At 34.4% G+C, this 21,030-nt stretch overlaps 1 protein-coding gene across 1 annotated transcript; it reads right to left on the bottom strand.

Moving 5' to 3' along the window:
- Window positions 1–921: 921 nt before the first annotated feature.
- Window positions 922–20,654, bottom strand: LOC123674495 (piggyBac transposable element-derived protein 3-like). Its single transcript, XM_045609384.1, has 2 exons — window positions 20,566–20,654; window positions 922–2,719 (listed from the first exon to the last, which is right to left on the bottom strand). Exons 1-2 carry the CDS (start codon window positions 20,652–20,654, stop codon window positions 922–924), a joined length of 1,887 nt encoding a protein of 628 aa, XP_045465340.1.
- Window positions 20,655–21,030: the final 376 nt, after the last annotated feature.

The raw sequence follows: 21,030 nt of genomic DNA, 5'->3' as shown, positions 1-21,030 counted from the left end.
ATGTTTTTACAAGAACTGAAAACTTAATAATGACATGAAAAAATTCCTTACATTCTATGTGATTTATCAATGAGGAAATCATTTCGTGATGAAGCAATCACCGTATTAAAAAAAAATAAATAAATGGTTATTCGTTTATCATTTTCGAAATTGATTGTTTTAAGTAAAAAAATTCTAAGTTTTTATAGCGAAACTAAACGTTTGACTGAGTAATTGAACTCAATATGTGAACGATAATTTCAGTGGAGCCACGAAAGAACTCTTCACCGAATTAAATATTCCATTTTCTCAACAAACGATATTCAGCAGAAAGAATAAAGAAAATTTTTTTCTGCGCAAATGATGCATAGATTAAAAGAAGAAGTAAAAATACATGTCTGTGGTTACTAGTGTTTTGTCAGTCAAGAACAAAAAATGATAATTGAACAATTGATAATTAGAAGTCTGCAAATGTCGCATATTAGGGTTTGATCGGTCTTCTAAATGAATACCATGAAGATAGTGCGTACACTCAACTGAATTGAAATCAGCAAATTTTAAGTGGCAGTTACATTCGTAGGATAATAATAGCCAGAATCTTTACCGATGATGCAGAATAAAAAGTGTTCACCAAACTCCATGAAGCAACAAAAATCAAACATAAAATAAAGTTCGAATTGTTGGTCAAATCTTATGTAGCTTTAGATTCAAGAACTTCTTTTGTTAACCCTTAAATGCATGACTTTTTGTTTCGAAAAAAAAAATTGAAAACTTGAAGATCAGTCCTATCTTATACAGGGAAAAATAATGAAAAAAATATTTTATTTCATTTTGACATTTTTATTGAGAAAAAAGTGTTTGTAGTCAAAAGGCAACATCATGCATTAACTGTATAGAATCAAGTTATACTACATGTGAAATTGCTTAAAACAATTATTATGTTTATTTAGACATAAGACATAATCCTACTCCACACTTCTCACATATAGTATGAGTGAATCCTTTACAGTTAGGGAGCTTGCATCGAATTTTTTTATCTGCAATACTAGGCCAATGTCCAGTTTGGTCTGCTCTTACTTCAGATGGAGGTATATGCTTCATTGGCCCTCTTTTTCTCTTATTTTCGATTTCTTGTTCTGAATTTATGCTTGGTCGGCCACGTTTGTTAGCAACCGATCTCAGGTTGCGTAAAGTATAAGCCACTTCTGCACGAAATTGTGCTTGGTTCAATAACTTGCACGCTGGTTGTTTTTTAGAATGCACTCTTTTATAAAGTAACCAGGAGTTGACCAAACTCATATCTAAAAGGTGGTAAAAAATTCTGATGTACCACTTACGACTCTTCATATATATTTTATATCGTCCCATAAAACTATCCATCAGATCTACACCTCCCATGTGTCTGTTGTACTCAGTTATGATATAAGGACAATCAACTTCGATGATTTTCTTCACCTTTCTATCATATCTTCTGACTTTTGAAATTGGAGTTTTTCCAGCAAATGAAGATACTAATGTTACACATTTATTGTCCTTCCAGATAACAGATGAAACATCTACACCATCAATTGTTGCCACAAATTCATAACTTGTTCCTCGGTCAACATTTTTCATGGTTGATTCTGTGGGTAATTTACAATTTGGTACCCTATTTCTACGTATGGTACCCAAGGAATAAATTCCCTCCTTCGCTAAATGTACCATTAGAGGAATTGATGTATAGTAGTTGTCATGATAAAGTCTGTAATTTTTTTGTCGTGGAATAATGCTGGCTAAACGTAAAACCAAATTAGATGTTACTCCAAGGTCAGGTTCGCCAGTGGGTACATTTTTCTTTTCTTGGCCAGCATAAATTTCAAATTTATAGGCAAATCCAGAAATACCTGACATAACAAAAAATTTGAAACCCCATTTATGGGGCTTCATCGGCATATATTGCTTCATAAAATGCCTCACCTTGGTGGAGCACATTTGTTCGTCTATACTCAGATTTTGTTCCAAGGCAACCGATGAAAATTTATCATTCAGAAAATCAATAACGGGTCTGATTTTATGAAGCCTATCGTGGCCTGCTTGATCACGCGGTATAAATGTGTCATTGTTGTTGAAATGTATAAACCTTCTTATAGTCTCAAATTTGTTTATTGGCATCACATCAGCTACCGGTGCAAATCTCAATTCATCATTCCACATTGACCTCGTATTGGGCATATTCACCAATGATGTATATATTAGTATGCCAAAAAACTGCCTTATGTCGTTTTCGTCGAAAGAGGGTGGTCTCTCAGGTTTGGATTGAACCGCATATAAATTGGTTTCTTCTAAAATTTTCTTCACTAACTCACTTGAAAAGAAGTAGTTGAAAAACTGAACTGGCCGTTCCAATGCAGAAATTTGCTCCGAAACTTCTACATCTCCATGAAAACGTAGTTGATCTTCATTCAGAATCAATGACTTCGATTTCCAAAGTATGTCCTTTTTCACGGATTGTCCTGCTCCTCTCAATGGCAAAAAAGAAGAGAGGGGCAAAAGATCTTCTTCATCCTCTGAATCTTCTTGGACACCACTTCCAGTAGGATTTCTTTCATCTTCTTCCACGTCGGCTTCATCATCGCCTCCAATCATGCAATCTTCATCGCTATGCTCATCGTTAAAATCGATTTCGTCGTCACTTAGACCTGTAAAATTTTTCCAGTACTCTTCCAGGTCCTTTTCTGTAAGAAGATTTTTCTTGTCCATACTGAAAGAATAACAATAAGATAAACTCAACTGAGTAGCACAGTCAGTCTTGCACTGAAAACGAATGATACCATGAATGCATGGTGTTGCCGATCGGCAACAAAACAAAATTCGATTTTTTGATCAAGAATACTTTACTTATACACAAAATAACACCATCTTATCCAAAATACATACCTTCAGATGTGAAAACAGAATTTTGTTGCACTGAAACACTTTTTTCGAATAAACTAGAATCTATAAAAAAGTCGATATAAACACGTCACTCTGCAGATGCATTCGAACGGCGAAGTCTCAATAATAAACTAATAAGAACGCCACCTACAAACAGATACTAGTTGCTTATTGAAGAGTGGTTCGTAGCAGAACGGCTACTTCATGCAATGATTCGATACTCTCTATAACGCGAGTTTGAAATGCTTTGAAATGTTGTGTTGCCGAAAAGCAACAATATGCATTTAAGGGTTAATATTATAGAAGTAACGAGGCAAGAAATTTCGGTATTGTACAAAATTCTATGGAATTAATGTATAAAGTTTATATTATGTATTTTGAATTGAATTTATGCATCGTGATTTGAAACATCTATAATTTTATCTTTGAAAATTATCGTTGATGAAATTCAAAGTTCAACTGATATTTTTCTTATTGAAATATTTCTGTACGTCTCTTATCGTCCGAACATGAACGTAGAAAAAAGTACTTTTTTACCCTTAGGGAAATATTAATTATCATACTCAGAAAAAAATAAGCACATACAATTAAAATAAATTAATATATAATAACATAAGCCTATAATAGAAGTACCCTAAAATAAAGTTACTTAAAAGACAAATAGCAATAATAATAATTGAAATATAAACACAGCAAAATGAAATTGAACAGAGACCCAGCTAATAATAAACTAATTAACACTTTCTAAGCCAAATGCTCAAGCAACCTTAATGAAAACGAATTCCGTTCGGTGACTTAGTGATAAACGAGAAACGAAGGACCATAAATCGTGTCCCATTTCAAACTTGCATCCAAGGCCTACGTGCCGAGTTAATTGCAATAATCCCCGACAACAACCACGGAAAACGTCTTTATACGCAGATCTATCGCGATGAAGCATATTTATATTTACGTCACGGTTTTCCCGAGGAGTCGAGTGGGATGAAACAGGTGACGTAGGAGTTGCGGCCTAATATGCGACGTCACAATGCGGGGGCGGTCGGAAGGCAGATTGCAGGGTTCGGCAAATCAGATTCGCACCCGCTCTTCGGAGGATTGAAGCAAGATAGGAGAAAATTGGGGGCGGCGTTGCCGGGTCTTTCATTGAGGGTTGTTTGTAGGAAATGGGAAAGAGGGATTTCTAGGTGAAGGTCGGAATTCAATGGGTGGATTTACGAAGTTTCTATCTCATAAAGAGTTTATCAATAAGTGCTCAATACTCAAATAAGCGCTATTTTAGCTTTCATAATGAAACATCAATAATATATCAATTATATTTGTTTTATTCTTTCTTCGAGCCAATTAGTAACTGAAACAGAAAATTTGAGTAACAAAAGATTCAGATTCCTCAAACAAAAAAGTAATTCAAGTATTCGCTGTCACAAAAAGAATTTATCAAACCGTAAGAAATATAGGGTGGCTTGAATTATGAAGAAGTTGCTTTATTTAGGGGTTACTGCGTTGGTGTGACAGACCAATTGTTCCCGAGATATCTCCAAAAAACTAGAATAGAGATTTATTATTTTTGTATAACTCATTTGTTTTTGGGGAACACAGAATTCGGTTTCTATAGCCATTATCCAATATAAAGATTCTAATGGCGTCTTCAGATTTTTTTTCGAAGTTTCATTCTCATCGAATACGTAGTTTGAAGTTATGAGCAAAACAACATAGAATCGAATTTGTCATCGTATTCGTCATCAGTGATTCGAACCGTATCGTTTGAGACCAAAAATTGCTCAAAATTCGAAGAATGCAGGTATTAAAAATTATTTAGTTGTGCTGCTAAAAAATCGTTTCTGTTACACTTGATTACTTCGACGGTTCACTTATGTACTTCAAAAATCCTAGTAAAACCTATATTTCATGAATTGTGCCAGGGTGAAGTAAATTTAAGTTTAGAATTTACTTAATTAGAAGCAATTAAAGCACTGCATGGATTTTTGATTGTTTATTCTAAATAATGAATTGTGGGGACTATTTCCCTCGTATTAATTATCACCAATCACAAACGCTCAATTTTGAATTAAAAATGTTTTCTAGATGGAAAAACTCTACGACAGCACCTGTCAGCAATTTTTTCGATTTTATCCTTGGCAAGACTTGTCATGAAAAATTACAATATTTCTGAAAATAAGTAATTATGGTCTCATGAAATAGTCTTGTCAAATACCAATCGGGCATTTAATTTTTCCTGTGGAAAAAATCTAAAAAACACAATACAAAATAATATTTTTCAACAAAATCATTCGTTTAGGTGCAAAGTCCGAGTCGAAGACGAGGATTTTTTCCACCAGCACTATTGATGTTTGTTGAAAGATTACTTAGCAACGTGTTTTTTCGATTTCTTTTGGAAAAATTAGATGCCCTTATTATATTACTTATGAGTGAATTTAGAGGACAAGATTAGAACGAAAATAATTCCATATAATTATTGTCAAAGAACATAATATTCCATAATTTGTTGATAAAATTATTAACAGCACTAGAGCTATGTTTCCTTACTTTCTACACCAATCATCATTCTCGAATGTTCAGTCTGCCATTTAAAGGATCATGAAACCAATTGAATCACACAACTAAATTAGAGATGATCAAAAACATTCTTGAAACAGAAGTGTCAGGTATTATGTAGTTGTCTTCTACATTGTATCCATCATTGACACTTGCCCAGATCTATGAATATTCTCTTACCTCAACAGGTGTCCAAGAGTAAGCTTTATTATGAAGAGACATCGTTGACGTCATTGTCTGTCTTCGCTGCTTGAAGCGTCAAATTCAGACATTCGTTTTTTCTCCAATCTATTTATTCTTTTTCGACCTAATCAAAGTCGTATCAAATCAGTGTAAACCTGCAGTTTTTCCATGGAAATTTCTTCAGGAAAACGTGTAAATCTGACAACCATGGAGAAGCAAGGAAACGAGCGGAAAGCAACGGGCGGCTCTTTGATGAGATTCTGGCGCGATACATTACGGGATCAGATGAAGGATGTTCGTTTGGTCCCGAATACGAACAATTAAATTAACTTCGCGCAATCGAAGCGCTCTGTGCTTAAATTTTCCAAAAATTCCCGTTGGGTATGGACCCAACCTCAGATTTTTGAGAATATTTTATTGATTACTGTACAAATCCTTTGAAAGGTTTTGATCCGAGATGCTTATTGATCAGTAACAGGACAATTGGAAAGTCCCCGGTCCTCCATAGTAAAACACATTTTTTTTGATAAAATTCGATTTTATTATTCAATATAGTTGCCTTCCAGGGCGATACAGGGATATAGCGATCTTCCAACTTTTCTATACCATTTTTGCAGTACGATTTGTATTTCGCTTCAAAATAAGCCTCAGTTTCGACAATTACTTCTCCATTGGCGCTAATTTTTTTTCCAGCGAGCATTCTTTCGAGGTCTGAGAACAGAAAAAAGTCGCTGGGGGCCAAATCTGGCGAATACGGTGGATGCAGAAGCAATTCGAAACCCAAAAAGCAATTTTGTCATTGTTTTCACACGGAGCATTATCTTGATGAAACAGCATCTTTTTTTCTCAAATGGGGCCTTTTTTGACGATTTTATCATTTAAACGATCCAATAACGCTATATAATAAACGCTGTTAATTGTCTGGCCTTTTTGGAGGTTATCAATGATTATTATACCTTTTGCATCCCAAAATACTGATGCCATAACTCTGAGCTGATTGTCGTTTGGACTCCGGAATGGAATGATGAAGCCATGTTTCCTTCATTGTCACATTGTCGACGCAAAAATGCAGGTTTATTGCACTTAAACAGCTTCAAACACTGCTCAGAATCATTAAACACGTTGTTGCTTTTGATCTATTGTGAGCTCGCGCGGCACCCATTTTCACGCAGCTTTCTCATGTACAAATATTCGTGAATGATAAGATGTACACATTCAGATGATACTTTAAAATGTCTGCTATCTCGATCAACTTCACTTTACAGTCATTCAAAATTATTATGTGAACTTTTTAATTTTTTCGTCGGTGACAACCTCTTTTGGTCGTCCTCTGCATTCGCCGTCTTCGGTGCTCATTTCACCACGTTCAAACTTATACATACCAATCAATGATGGTTTGTTTTCCTGGTGCAGACCCCGTAAACTCTAGTAGTGTGCTTTTTCGCCTTTATGTAAGAAAACTGTAAAATTCAGCATATTTTCTATTTGTTAGTGACCATCTTTGACGTTCGCACAAACTTAACTATGGCAACTAATCACAAAGCTGACAAAAAAGTTTTTGTAGTACGATATCTCATATTTCTGACGCCATCTAGTGGAACCCTATCGGACTTTCACAAGGCTAGATACAGATGACTAAGCCATCTATTGGAAAAATAATGGATTTCTCTTCATATCAGAAACTGCAATGTAACAAACCTTTTTCCACTTTAATTTCTAAAGCAATACCTTCTTTTTCATCTTCAGGTACCTATCCGTTTCAAATGTTGGCAAATACCTAATACGTAATCGAAAAATAGTTATTTTCTATTTTAGAAGTTGTATCATGATCGTGACTATCGACCAAATGATATGAAAAAATAAAGAATGAAAAATCGAAGTGATCAATTAACGAGGTCACTTTCAAATGTATTCTCGTATAGCGAGAAACGTTTGAACTGGTTGATGAAAGCTAAGGACAAAGAACAATTTCTCCACAAATACTTAACGGTTGCAAAAGAGATAGTTCCTAATCTCCGCGCTCATTTAACGAAATTGAAGCAGACCTATAGGTCGACGTTATTATTTCAGAGCGGTATACGTTTATAATATGTCTTTTGTTGAGTAATCTATCAATTGCCATAACGACGATACTGAAGTAATTGATTAATCTAACAGCGGGTTAAGTCAACGCGTTTTCATTTTGCACCAGAGGTGGAATCGAATAAAATCTGAAAAAATTAATTACTGATTTGTTTCAAGTATAGCTGTAATATTATTTTTTTATATTCAATTGGAGGTTGTAGAAGTTGGACAATTCGATAAACATCTATCTACCTTCCGGAGATTTGATTAGTACCTTATATTGCTTAATCATTTTCAGTGTATCAGTATGCAGTTTTCTACTTACATTGTGTCCGTATTGTTGTTGAGAATATTATTACGAATCGAAATGCATGAAAAATATAGGGTGTTCCATTGAAAAAAATATAATTTTATGAAATATCATGACAACGTGACTGTCAATTTTTGTTTTGTTGTCGGCATCGAGAAGGCCACTAAAAATGCTACCAGTTTGCCCATTTAACCGACCTCGTAGCATCAATAATAACGGTGTTGGCAATGGTGCCGACTTAATTTGGAACACCCCGTACACGCAAAATCTACAAAACTTTGTGACTTCAATATTCCACTTATGGTAAAAACTCAATAACAACAAGGTTAGAGTGTCCAACCTGTCATTATTGCTCGCATTCTAGATTTGATTACTTAACTGGTGCATTCATCAAGAAATTATAGTGAACATATTCACATTTCTGCTTGATCAGTCCCTGTTGGTACATATCGGTTCGCAGTTATTTCGCAATAATCATTGAATATCTAGGAAAGTGAGCGAATGTTAACAAAAATTATTGCCCCGTTATGTAACAATGAACGTATTTTTCAACAAATACTAGATTGAACGATTACTTGAATTACTTCATTTTCCTTTCAGCAGTGAGAAAACAAGAGATGAAGTTTCGACATGAGTGTTGTCACGTTGCGTTGGTTGACTAAGATCAGGGACAATCTATAGAAGCTACGGAAGACGTAATCATTACGAAATACTTCCATCCATCATTTTAGGTGTGAAATTTGAGGAGTTATTCTTCTGGGTAGTTTATGAACAAAATTTATTTTAATTAAAAAAAAAACTTAAATTTGCACTTGATCCTCGTTTCCGCATTCTTGATATGATTTTTTGAACTATATTTTCCTACTAACGAATTCCTTGAAAGCTTGTGATACAGGAGGGAGTTTCCAGAAGAAAATCTTTATTTATAATCATTCTTTTACTAGTCTAGTTATTCTTATACAATTTCTACATGTCTTCTTGTGTTAAGACTCTCAAGTGGCACTCTCTAATGTAGAAAAATGTGATTATTGTCTAAAAAAAAATTGTACGTCATTGCTTTCGAAAAAAATGAAATTATTCCAGAAATTTTTGAAAAAATTTAGCGAAACAGCGTCGGCTGAAATTAAATCAGACGATCAACTATGCTCAAAAATTTATAAGAATTCCTAAAGTAATATTCATTTCACGAGTTAGGGTGGCGCCTTTTTTCCTCGAGATAGTCAAAACCCCGTATCATTGGTAAAATTAATATGCATACATCAGAAAATGCATCTAGTTGCATTGAAGACGAGTAGTAAATCTATGAAAGGTATCTTGGACAATAGGATCACAGTGATTACAACAAAATAGTAAAATATACCTACCAAGATGTTCATATTCATAATGACACAAACGACGTGATTCCTTTCCGGCCTAGTCCGGGAAGTACGTACTTTCCGGACGAGGCCGGGAAATGCTACTTTCTCAGAGAAAAAGCTTCCGGGAAGTGAGCACTTCCCGGACGATGGCCGAAAATAGTAATTTACGTAACAAGTCCGGAAAATATGGTTTTTTTGGACGAATAGACAAAAGTCTGTGAGTCTAAAAAAACCATTTTCGGGCGTGTTGCGTACAATATTTTTTCGGCAACCATGTAAAATAACACTATCGCTGCTGCTTTCCATATTTTATTGCGATTGCAATCAAAAAACATGCAAATTTTTGACAACTAATTTCATTCGAACTGTCAGCCGTTATCTAGGTTGCTATGGATTCTATGATTCTTTTCCGGACTAGTCCGGGAAGTACGTACTTTCCGGACTAGGCCGGGAAATGCTACTTTCTCAGAGAAAAAGCGTCCGGGAAGTGAGCACTTCCCGGACGGTTGCCGAAAAAAATATGTACTCAAAAGTTCACGATATTGGTTCATATGATGTTTTTCTTTTTAAAATGGGTCTTAGAATCGCTGTCTTGAAAATAATCATGTCTATAAGGAATACCGTCTACGGTTTAAACAATGGATTAGTTTATGTGTTGCATAACGGGGTTATCAACTGTCATGATCGATAATCGTTATTCTGATTGAAATTATTGAAATCGCAGAATGATAAAAACTCATCTGATGTATACCACTATTTCAACTTGAATATAATAGGAAGACTTGTATAGAAAAGGTTGTCATTAGATAGGTATGATATGAGTTCATCAGTAAAGCGAATTTAATGATTTTATTCCTCACTGATTCAAATAATTGTGGTCATTAACAAAAATTAGATGGACAACAAATGAGTCGTCCTCGACCTATTGAGGTTGGCAATAAATCTATGAACATATAAAAATTGAATGAATTTCTGACTATACATTTCACATATAGTCAAGAGTTTTATTATGTTTCACCAAGTGATGAGCTAGGAATCAATTTTGATTCTTACAATTAAGTTCAATAGAAAATCAACATCATTCAATTTTTTTTATATTTCTCTTGTGATGTGATTTACAACTGCAACTGACAACGAGCAAGTTTTTTAATTAACTAATATCATATCAGAGAGGTCATATAAACAGGTCGAAAAAAAGTATATACAGTCGGGAGTTTTTGCTCGTCATATACGAATTTCCCTTCATATTATGGCCATCTCATCTTCGTTCTTAGAACATGAAAATTATATAGGATGGGGTTTTCCAATAAGAATGATACAATTCGAAATTGCAAATGTCATTTGTTATTTGTTTGATCAAATTCAGTGCTCATTTATGAATACAGTGAAAACTTTAAGAAGAATTCTTGGACGACATTATTCAGTTAATCGACTCAGTATTCGTCGTATTGTAAAAATTGAATTCATAACACTAAATCTTTTTCATGGCAATAACACATTTTTCTGAAACGTGGAAAAAATATAGATTACGAAGTCTGAAGGAAACACTCAATAATCTGAATACTACTCTGGAAATATTAAAATTACATGAAACGTTTTGAAGGGTTGTATGAAGTGAAGAAATCCACAAAATTCGAACAAAATTGGATTGCTGATTTTTAAGTTATTGATATCAAAAATTTAGGCAAATTTTTATTAATCTCCGAAACTAACAGTTTTAGGATACACAACAAACCATATTTCTGAAAGGTCTGGATGACTTGCATTCACCACTAAGGCACTCATGTTACACTCTGTATAGTATCAAAAATCTTGGAAAATTGGAGGATATTGAACGTTCAAAAAAAAAACTAATCTGATTGCAAGTGCACAATACAGTTAGATCTATTTTGAGGGGCACTACAGCAATATCGAAAACCGTTAGAGATACAGGGTGGTTTGAATTACAAAAAAGTTGCGTTATTTAGGAGTTATTGTGTTGGTGTTAACAGATCCAAATGATCTCCTATGGTTCCCGAGATATCTCGAAAAAACTGAAAATGAGAATTTTTTTTCTGTATAACTCATTTGTTTCTGGAGCATATATACAGAGATACTGATGGTGTCGTCAGATTTGTTTTGTTTTCCATTGTTTCAGAGACGCGATAGTCAATTTTTTCTCTTATGGACTCCATATTGGTTTTCCTTATGAGGTTATGGAGTAAAAAATTACGAATTCAGCAATGTATCACACTCTTCAAAAATATCGAGTCAAGGTACGCAAATTTGAAGAGTTGTTATGTGGAATCATAACTTGACTATCGCGTCTCTGAAACAATGGAAAACAGAAAAAATCTGAAGACACCATTAGTATTTTTCTATTGGATAATGGCTATTAACCAAATTTCGAGAAGTAATATACAAAAATCAATGAGATATACAGAAAAAAAAGAAAATCTCGATTTTCAGTTTTTTCGAGATATCTCGAGAACCTAAGGAGACATTTCGGATATGTTCACACCAACACACTCATTCCAAAATAACGCAACTTTTTTGTACTTTAAGCCACCCTGTCTTTCTAACGGTTTTCGATATCCCTGTAGTGGCCCTCTATATAGAAAGAATTATTTTTTCGCTCTGTAATATTCCCCCATCCAAAGAGAATTCTGTCTCCAAAGAATGACCGATTTCTGCTTTCAAGAAATTCATCCCCTATTCCAGAATTGGCACCGTCACCGACACGCCATCGAGTTTTCCGGGAAAGTCAGGCGAACGTTGCGGCATCCCGTTCTTTTCCAGTTTCGGGATTGTTTAATCCTGAGCGATGCTCAGATGTCGAAGGAGCCGTTGCAGTTGCCATGGCTACCCGTATTTCCGACGGGATGCGGTGGCTGAATCACTTTACCGCTTTGGCTCAAAACTTCAATCTTGAAATAAACATAATGGTATCAATGGAATACGCGACGCTCTCCACAAAGAAGAGGGGACGAGGGGTGAATGAAATCATTATGGATATGATTCATCAGGAATTACAATACGTATATTCCTTAGTCTGCTTCACACTGTTTTCTGGAGATTTCGCTGACGGTTATCCAGTTGGAAAGAAACGTTTAACTGATTACCTGTCGAAAAGAATACTTTTGAAGAAAAGTAGTGACATTTGTATATCGATGGTTTAATGGGCAGATATCGTATGTACAATTTGAACTGACGAAAAATTATGCCATACTATGAGTGTACATGGGCAAATTCTACCTATCTATGGATATACTATGTTTTCGTTCTCTTTTAAATGTCATACCTCCCAGGCTTCTGGAGTCCTCTCAGAATCTTAGAGTTCACGAGTTAGTGGAACTCATAAAGATAAAAGCACAATAAAATTATTGATCAGTTACTGAAAGTAAATGGCCAGTTGCACCATTTGCCTAAGCATTGATTAAAAATTCAAAATTTGATTGCTTTTTGATTTCTTAATCTTGATTCTCTCTAAAAATTATATTCTGCCATTTTGCCATTTTATACTTTGACAGAAAGTATTTGGTACACTCAACACCAAAAGGCGCGATAACTAATATTGTCTATACTTGTTAGATATGAAAGGTGAATGTTCCTTCACTGATTTCATCACAATATCTTGAAATATAGTATTCCATAGCTGGAATCGTATTCATTATTTTGTTATTTATAACAGTTACTATTATATTTCGGCCTTCCCCATTTTTCCGGTAGATAATTGTTAATATATAAACATCAGCAGAGTGTCACGAAAATCACTTCAAGCTTATTGAATATAATTTTCCATAATAGGTTCTTGATAAAACTCATCCATCCAGATAATATCATATTTCCTCGCTCAACTCATTGTTCCGACAATGGGTTATTTACGTTTTCATCGGATTGAATAAGGGGAAAGAGACATCCTCAAGTTTGATCCATTTCCGCAACGTCATTCACTCATTCAGCCATAAAGCAAATCATAAGTGGGGTTGATAGAGCGGCAATGGGGATGTAGCGCTGCCATTCCATCTTGGAACCGAAATGGGGCTACAAATCATCGCACCCTCTAGCTCCTCATCATGGGTGACTCGTCAGGCCGATATTTCTATCCCATTTGGCGGTATGTTGCTTAATCGAATAATTCCTTTGCTTCTGCTCATCCGATGTTCGTCTATTCGCAGGTGGAGCTGAAGGTATAGTTGACTATGGGTATGTCTTAGCCTTAGCATATAAGGAAGCCTTCTGATGAAAGGATTTTCTTGTAAATCGCGAAAAACTATTGGGGAAAGTATTCTCATTGCTATGTCATCATTTTAAAATTTAGAATTTCATAAAGGAAAAGTTCGAAATATTCTTTAAGTGATATCCAGGGCACTCAGTTATTGCATTTGCCAATAACGATAGATGATATCCGTAACACTTAAATTATCCTAATTCTCTACGGTCCTCAGATTCTTCCATTTAACCCGAATATTCATTTCTTCGTTTTGAGTATGTACTTACCGCTTGAATATATTTTTCATCGAGTGAAAAAATTGACTGTGAAATTGCAAACCTATAAGTTTAAACTTCGACTTTGTTCATCAACACAGTCAACGCTTTTCTTACTTTTTAATTATTTTTCTGTGAAGAGATTCGTCTCTGCTATCGTAATATGCTTCACTTCTAGATTATAGCCAAATTTCTTTCCATAGAGCATTCTTATGAGGTCTGCAAAAAGCCAGTTCTCATGGAGGTTCAGTTCTGGAGAATGGACTGTATATATGGTGAAGCAGTTGGAAGGGCAGTTCTTCCAATTCAACCATGGTTTTCGACAGTTTGTGACAAGTATGATTATATTGGTACAATAGAATTTTTTCTTCTGCATTTCGTTCTTTTGATTCTGCACTCAATCGATCCAATAACGTTATGTGATATTCACTATTGATTGGTTTACCTTTGTCAAGATAAAAAATGAACAATATACTATACACGTCACAAAACACCTATGTCATTATCTTACCAGCTGATGTTTGTGGTTTTGGTAACTTTTGACGGCACCAATGAATCTCATATCATATATCAACGCAAAAAATTACGCGTTCGGAATCGACCATACCTTTGTTGCTTTTCATCAGCAATAAGCTAACGCGGTACCAACTTCGAAGAAGAACTTTCTCATGGACACATTTTCAGGCAACATAGTGATTATACTATCTTCTGATATCTTCAACTCTGCAGTTATCTCACTCAACTTCAATTTGCGATCGCTCAGAATCATTTCATTTCATGGACTTTTTTGATGTCTTCTGTCGAATTCGGTGGACAAGAGTTTTCAGCATCGTCGATGGTTTTTTGTCTACCCTTAAAGTCAACATATCACAATCTGAACGCCGATGGAGTATAGTCTGAATAACACTTATCAAGTCATTGCTTTGCTTGCACATTTTTCGCATCGAAAAACAGTGTTTCATCAATAAACAGAACAAATTCAGCGTCGTATTAACCTTCAATATCTTGATCCAGACTCTATTTTCTCAAATTTTAAGAGACATATCTTGAAGCTTGGTACAAAGAGAAAAAGGTGGAATGGTAGTAGAGGTGCCATATGTGGCCAGAGCCAAGACTTATTGAATGACGTGGTTTTCTGATTGTGCAACAGATAGATCCTAGCCAAGCACAGTGACTATGCTGTGCAAGTGTACTCAGCTCAGGGTAATAGAGACTAGTCAACCAATTGCTTTTCCTACAACTGCAGAAATTTAAATAATACAAGTAATGTACCAGATTCAATTCAAAAGGGCCTTCGTTGACAATGTATGTTCATTTCTTCCGTTTCCATAGCAACGACATCTCAAAAGCACAGTTTCATTGGTCTACCAAGCGAGGTGTGGGCAAAATGCCGTATGGAATAATATTTTCTCTAATTCTGTGGTTATTCCGTTCATTCTTCCACATCTTGTAGAACAAAATCGTGCGAGAATATATCAGAAACGCACAGTTTTCAGGGTAATATTTTATTATTCTATGTTGGCACTCCGAACTTTCCGCTACGGCTTTATCTGTCAATTCATCAAATTGCCTTAAAGAAATCAGTTCTGACAACCAACATTTTTCAATGCAAAAATCACTAAATTATATTTATGGAAATATTTCATTAATTTCAATGAAAATGCAATGAATTAGAGAAAATAATGTATAATACTCGTACAGAAGGCTCATTCTACCACTCGTTCATTCCAAAACTCGCCACTTCGTGGCTCGTTTTTGAATTTTGAACTCGTGGAAGAATATCAATGCCTTCTGCACTTGTATTATAAATAACTATTTCACTGTATGAGCAATACATAGTTTTGAAATTGAGTAAGCTATGAAGAATACGCTACTTTCCATAGCAGTTGTAGGAAAAGTATAGTGTGCAAAATGAGCAGAAAGTCCTTTTCTCACTCGTGTGTTCTCACACTGGTGAGAAATGTTTAACTTTCCCCACTTTTTGCACAATATACTATTCTTGCGAGCTGAATTCTAAATGGATGGTTCGAAATATTTGCTGAGATGGTAGGAAATAATCAAAAGAGCAAAATTCTAGTTATTATAAAATGGGGTTACGGAAAGTCGAATGTTATCTTTTTAATTTCATACTCCCACTCCTCTTTCGCCAAAATCATAATTCAATATTCATTCCGAAATCCCTCAATATAAAGCAATCAATTAAGGCTCAAATGAACAAGGAATAGTGAGAAGAACATCACGCACCGAGTTTTCACATTCATATCTGTCAAAATCGTAAATCAGTGATGGAATGAGTGGGAATGGAAATGATGTATTATATAGACCTGCGAAATATACACTGAACTCAATGATATTATAAGCACCCTGTCGCCATACAAGATATGTGATCATCGATTAGTGCGTTCATTTATGAATCACCCTCTAGGTGGGGTGCGATCGCCGAGTGTCCTCACTGATTTATAGTGGGGATGTCTGCTCCTCCACCAATCAATCATCCATTTGTTGAAAATTAAAGTATTTCCACCCGATGGACCACGCCAAGATTTGACTACGCATTTCATGTTATTCGATTATCTCGGAATTGATGTTTTAATTTGAATAATTAACACTTCGAAAAGCAATTTGTGTCTCTATTAAAACTGAGGGATAGTGAGCACGAGGGATCAGGAACAGAAATTACCATATGGGATTTTAAAGACTGATTTGCTCCTGTAAAGGATTTAAATCAGTTTGCTTTTTGTGAACTATTATCATTTAATTTGCAAGTGTCGCAGAAATGCTCAGTAATTATTCACTCTTAATGACACCCTTGAATCTTCTTCTTCTTAGTCAGCCTTTCCTTTATCCACTCCTGGACCTCCTTCATGTGCCTCCATGTTTTTTTGTTCTGCGTAATCTGAAACCACCATGTGATTTCGATCAATCAAGTTATCAATGAAATTTTCAGGCATATCGTTCCATTCTTCTTGAAGGCTTGAATATTCTCAATATTACAACACTCGTTATTCCCTGAAAACTGATTAACTCCTAATTCACCTGTATTCTCCCGAACAAGAAATTTTTTGCTGGTTTATTGCTTTCATTTAAGATAGTGAAGATTCCACTCACAAAAAATGTTACATTAAACAAGTTGAGAGTTAATAGGGGGGCAAGAGTTTTGACGATGTGTGTATATCAAAGTAGAATATGGTGCTCTCTATACGTCCATTATTCAAGACACATCCACATTTGAAATCGAAAATTGGTAAATTTTTGTTGATTTCATACGATTTCTATCTATAGGTTCTGACCTACTCTTATCAATAATTTCTTTAATACGTAATACGATATTCTACTACAATAAAGGAAATAAAACATTTGGGTGTTCGTTATTATTATTATCATTATTATTATTATTATCTATGCACAAATTGCAACCTAGAATAACATGAGCGCAGAATGATAGATATGTATATGAGAATCCGAAAAGCACAATTGACTTATGAATGATTCAGTGCTCAAAAGCTGCTGACTGTATGCCAGTGCTTGACTAATTTTTAATTGATTTTTTGGTAGGTCTCAGCTTTCAAAATTCATATTATTTTCGAATAAATATTTCTTCTATTTTCCCAGAACGGAGCAAAGATCAATTCAAACTCATCAAAGATTATTCTAGCATATGTGCCGTTATTACTACTGTTAGTTCTGGATTGTATAAAATCAAAAATATCCGACCAGGTTGTATCACGCAAACTCTATTTGCATCGTTTGATCCTCCAAGCTTTAGAATCCGAAACACGAAATTTCTTGAGAATTTGCCAACTTTTAAGGCAATCTATTAGCAAGTACGATTATCTGAATTAAATTTTCTTACAGAAAAGTTCTAACCTCTATAGTTTCGGATTTTTGAAGATATTTCATGAGAGGCTAGAGATTTCCAGAATTTTTCGATTTTTTTTGAATGGCAAGAATAAAGCGCAGAAGAAGTTTTCATACCCTTTCAGATTTTAAAACCCATTAAAGCATGCCATCGACGCGAAGATTTTACCCATTCATGAATCACCTAAAGTGTTTTCATTTTAAGAATTATTATTCTGTATAAGTTTACAAATATTTTACCCGAACACTTACATCATCTAGTCAATAACTTTTGTGCGAAGCATTTATTCGATTTTTGATCCATGAAAAAAATTACACAATGGAATGGTCCTATTTATACGTTTTCTTAGTTTTATAATATATAAAATCACTCATCGTTTTATTTGAATCTGAAAACGTTCAACTGTGAAAAAAAACGTTGAATTTTTTCTTTGTCAGTTTTAAAGGTTTATCCAAGAAAATAGTAAACCAAAAGTACCTTAAATGCGGTTCATTATACAGGTACCTGAAGTCTATTATACTATTGAATGAGGCGTAGTGGTTGCGCTTTCTAATTCATTATTCTCCAGTGGCTGAATAACCCAATGCATTCTGTCTCACTCTAGCTGAACCGAAGTACAACTTCATTCTGGAAGATTCAATATAGACAAGGTCACAAAACCAAGAACGAAGCCAACGAATCCGTTTATAAGTGCGTGCAGTAGTTATGATCTGGGCGAGGCCTGCTAGATTCTCGTGTCACAACTCACCCCAGGGACACCACTAACAACCCTCAACTGTAAATACCGACACAATATTTCGAAACTCTCTGTATTATTCACAAATCCGAGTTTACGAAGTTACAAAACAAAGTAGGTAGGTAGTCGTTGGTAGCGGTAGCCTTCTTGTCGACACATTTGTAAAATGTTGTTCAGGGATTTCTTGTGAATTCAACGAAAACTTCTACCAATTGACAGGAAGTAGGGAAGATGAGGTTAGATATTTTTTCAGAAGAATGTTTCGAACGGGATCTCTCGATTAGAACATCCATCTTCTTCACACAATTGTCCAGATGATAATATAATTGACAATACTTCATGGTGAAAACATTTCTGATCAGGTTTTAAATTTATAAGTAACATCGAATTTTATATAATTGCCCAGTTTTTGTATTTGGAGAGAAACACTGTATATTTTACACGATATTTTATTATTTTCAAGTAACCTACAAATATTTTTTACCACATACTAAAATTCATATAATCAATTTAAAGAAGAGGATGGGCAAATTTCGATGTTTTCCAACTTTTAAATCAGAAGAGATAGACAAAATCTGATACTCCATTTCCGTTCTTTTTTTCTGAGGAACTAACAAGAGTAGTATTCATTTTTGGCCACCTTCTTTTGTATTCGAGTTGAAAGCGACAATTGAAAATCAGGCGATATTGAAAAAAAAAATATCTGCGCTTATACTGATGATAGAGTTCTGAAATTGAAACATTATAGAGTCGCTTATTTACGTAGAATTCAGTGGCGTTCTCAAAATTTTAAGCAGGATTTTTAATTAAATAAAGGAAGCTATGACCGAAGGTTGTGATTTTTTTATTGGAAAAAATTGATTTCTTTGCCATTGTTTAAGAGCTTAATTCATTATAAGAAATAATGAACTCAAACGAATAACATCATTCTGAAAATAGACCAGATTTCATTAATATATTCTGGCTTCTATTCCGGTTATACAATATGGATGATTTTTATTTTAGTAAAAACCTTTGGACATTCTTTTCGTTCAGTTAAGTACCTTCCTTTGATATTGTTAAATCGTTCATTTTAACTTCTCATTCATTTTATCGACTTAAATATTCAATTGTGGACTGAGGACATTTGATGTGGGTATTTTCCTTTTGTATGAAAATACTCAAGGGTATCATGATATGAACTTTTGTGGATTCAGTTTCATAAATCAGGTATTCGCAACTTTGTCATTAAATATTCAAACGACCAATTATTTCCTGAGGAGCGTACCTAAATATTGATTTACATGTGAATAAGTATTGTGCGTAGCATTTATCCGATTTTTGATCCATGAAAAAAAAACACATTTCTTAGTTTTATGTATAAAATCATTCCATTTGGATAAATATTTGTGAATGGAATTTTATGAAGAAAATTTTCGAATGATAGTAGCGTAATTAAGATATCTATAAACCATTTTTTTTTCTGAAGAAACTGTCTGTATCACACTATTTTTTGACGAACGAATAATTTTGCATTGTATTTTTGTATAACAAGAATGAACCACAGAAGACGTTTTCACACTCTTTTTCAACTCCTGAAACCCACTAAAGCATGCCATCGACGCGAAGATTTTACCCATTCATAAATCACCTAAAGTGTTTTCATTTTAAGAATTATTATTCTGTATAAGTATACAAATATTTCACCAAAACACTTACATCATGTCGGAATAACTTTTGTGGAGGAATTTATTCGATTTTTGATCCATGAAAAAAAATACACAATGAAGTGGTCCTATTTATACGTTTTCTTAGTTTTATGTATGAAATAATTCTATTTGGATAAATATTTGTGAATGAAATTTTATGTAGAAAAATTTCGAATAATAGTAGCGTAATTTTGAAGATAATCTATAAACCAACATTTTTTTTTTCTGAAGACACTGTCTGTATCACACTATTCTTTGACGAACGAATAATTTTGCATTGTCTTTTTGTATTACAAGAATGAACCACAGAAGAAGTTTTCATATTCTTTCAGCTCGTTAAACTCACTAAAGCATGCCATCGACGCGAAGATTTTACCCATTCAAAAATCATCTAAAGTGTTTTCACTTTAAGAATTATTATTCAGTATAAACAAATATTTTACCCGAACACTTACATTATCTCTCTATATTGACTAGAAATATTTTTCGATAACCCTTCGAACCTCTTGTGTAGGATGGTCTTTCGAGGCAGCATAAAAGGCATCGTGATCCTGACAACATATGGTCATAATTCAGAGTTCGCGGTCAGTGCACGGTCACAAGAATGGAGGTGGAGGAACCTGTTGTTTAGAAGACAAGACCGACCCGTAAAAGTTTGCTTCTTAACGAGATATGTTTATATCAGATGCAAACACAGAAATGGATTCGTCAGATTTGCTCTTAATCTAGCTTGACGATAGGCGGGCTTTGTCTTTGGGTGGTTGGCATTCAGAGAGGCATTTTGGGATCTCTATTTTCAACAAATAACCTTCTAAAATATTTGAACAGTAACTGATTTTTTTTTCAATATTTGAGTTATGGGAATTGTGAAATAGAAAAACGAACAAACATTTGATTGTCCATTTCATTAAAATGAAATT

Source organism: Harmonia axyridis, chromosome 3 (assembly GCF_914767665.1).
Source record: "Harmonia axyridis chromosome 3, icHarAxyr1.1, whole genome shotgun sequence".
Taxonomy (NCBI): Eukaryota; Metazoa; Arthropoda; class Insecta; order Coleoptera; family Coccinellidae; genus Harmonia; species Harmonia axyridis.
Note: the sequence above shows the minus strand (reverse complement) of the source record. Positions and strands in the feature narration are given on the sequence as shown.

What these genes read in the sequence shown, in the direction of transcription:
- LOC123674495 (XM_045609384.1), bottom strand. Translation starts at nt 20,654, where the DNA reads ATGCCTTTTATGCTGCCTCGAAAGACCATCCTACACAAGAGGTTCGAA. An exon ending in AGTCAATATAGAGAGATAAT is followed by an intron (nt 2,720 to 20,565) that starts GTAAGTGTTCGG and finishes TTATTCTTTCAG; the next exon opens with TATGGACAAGAAAAATCTTC.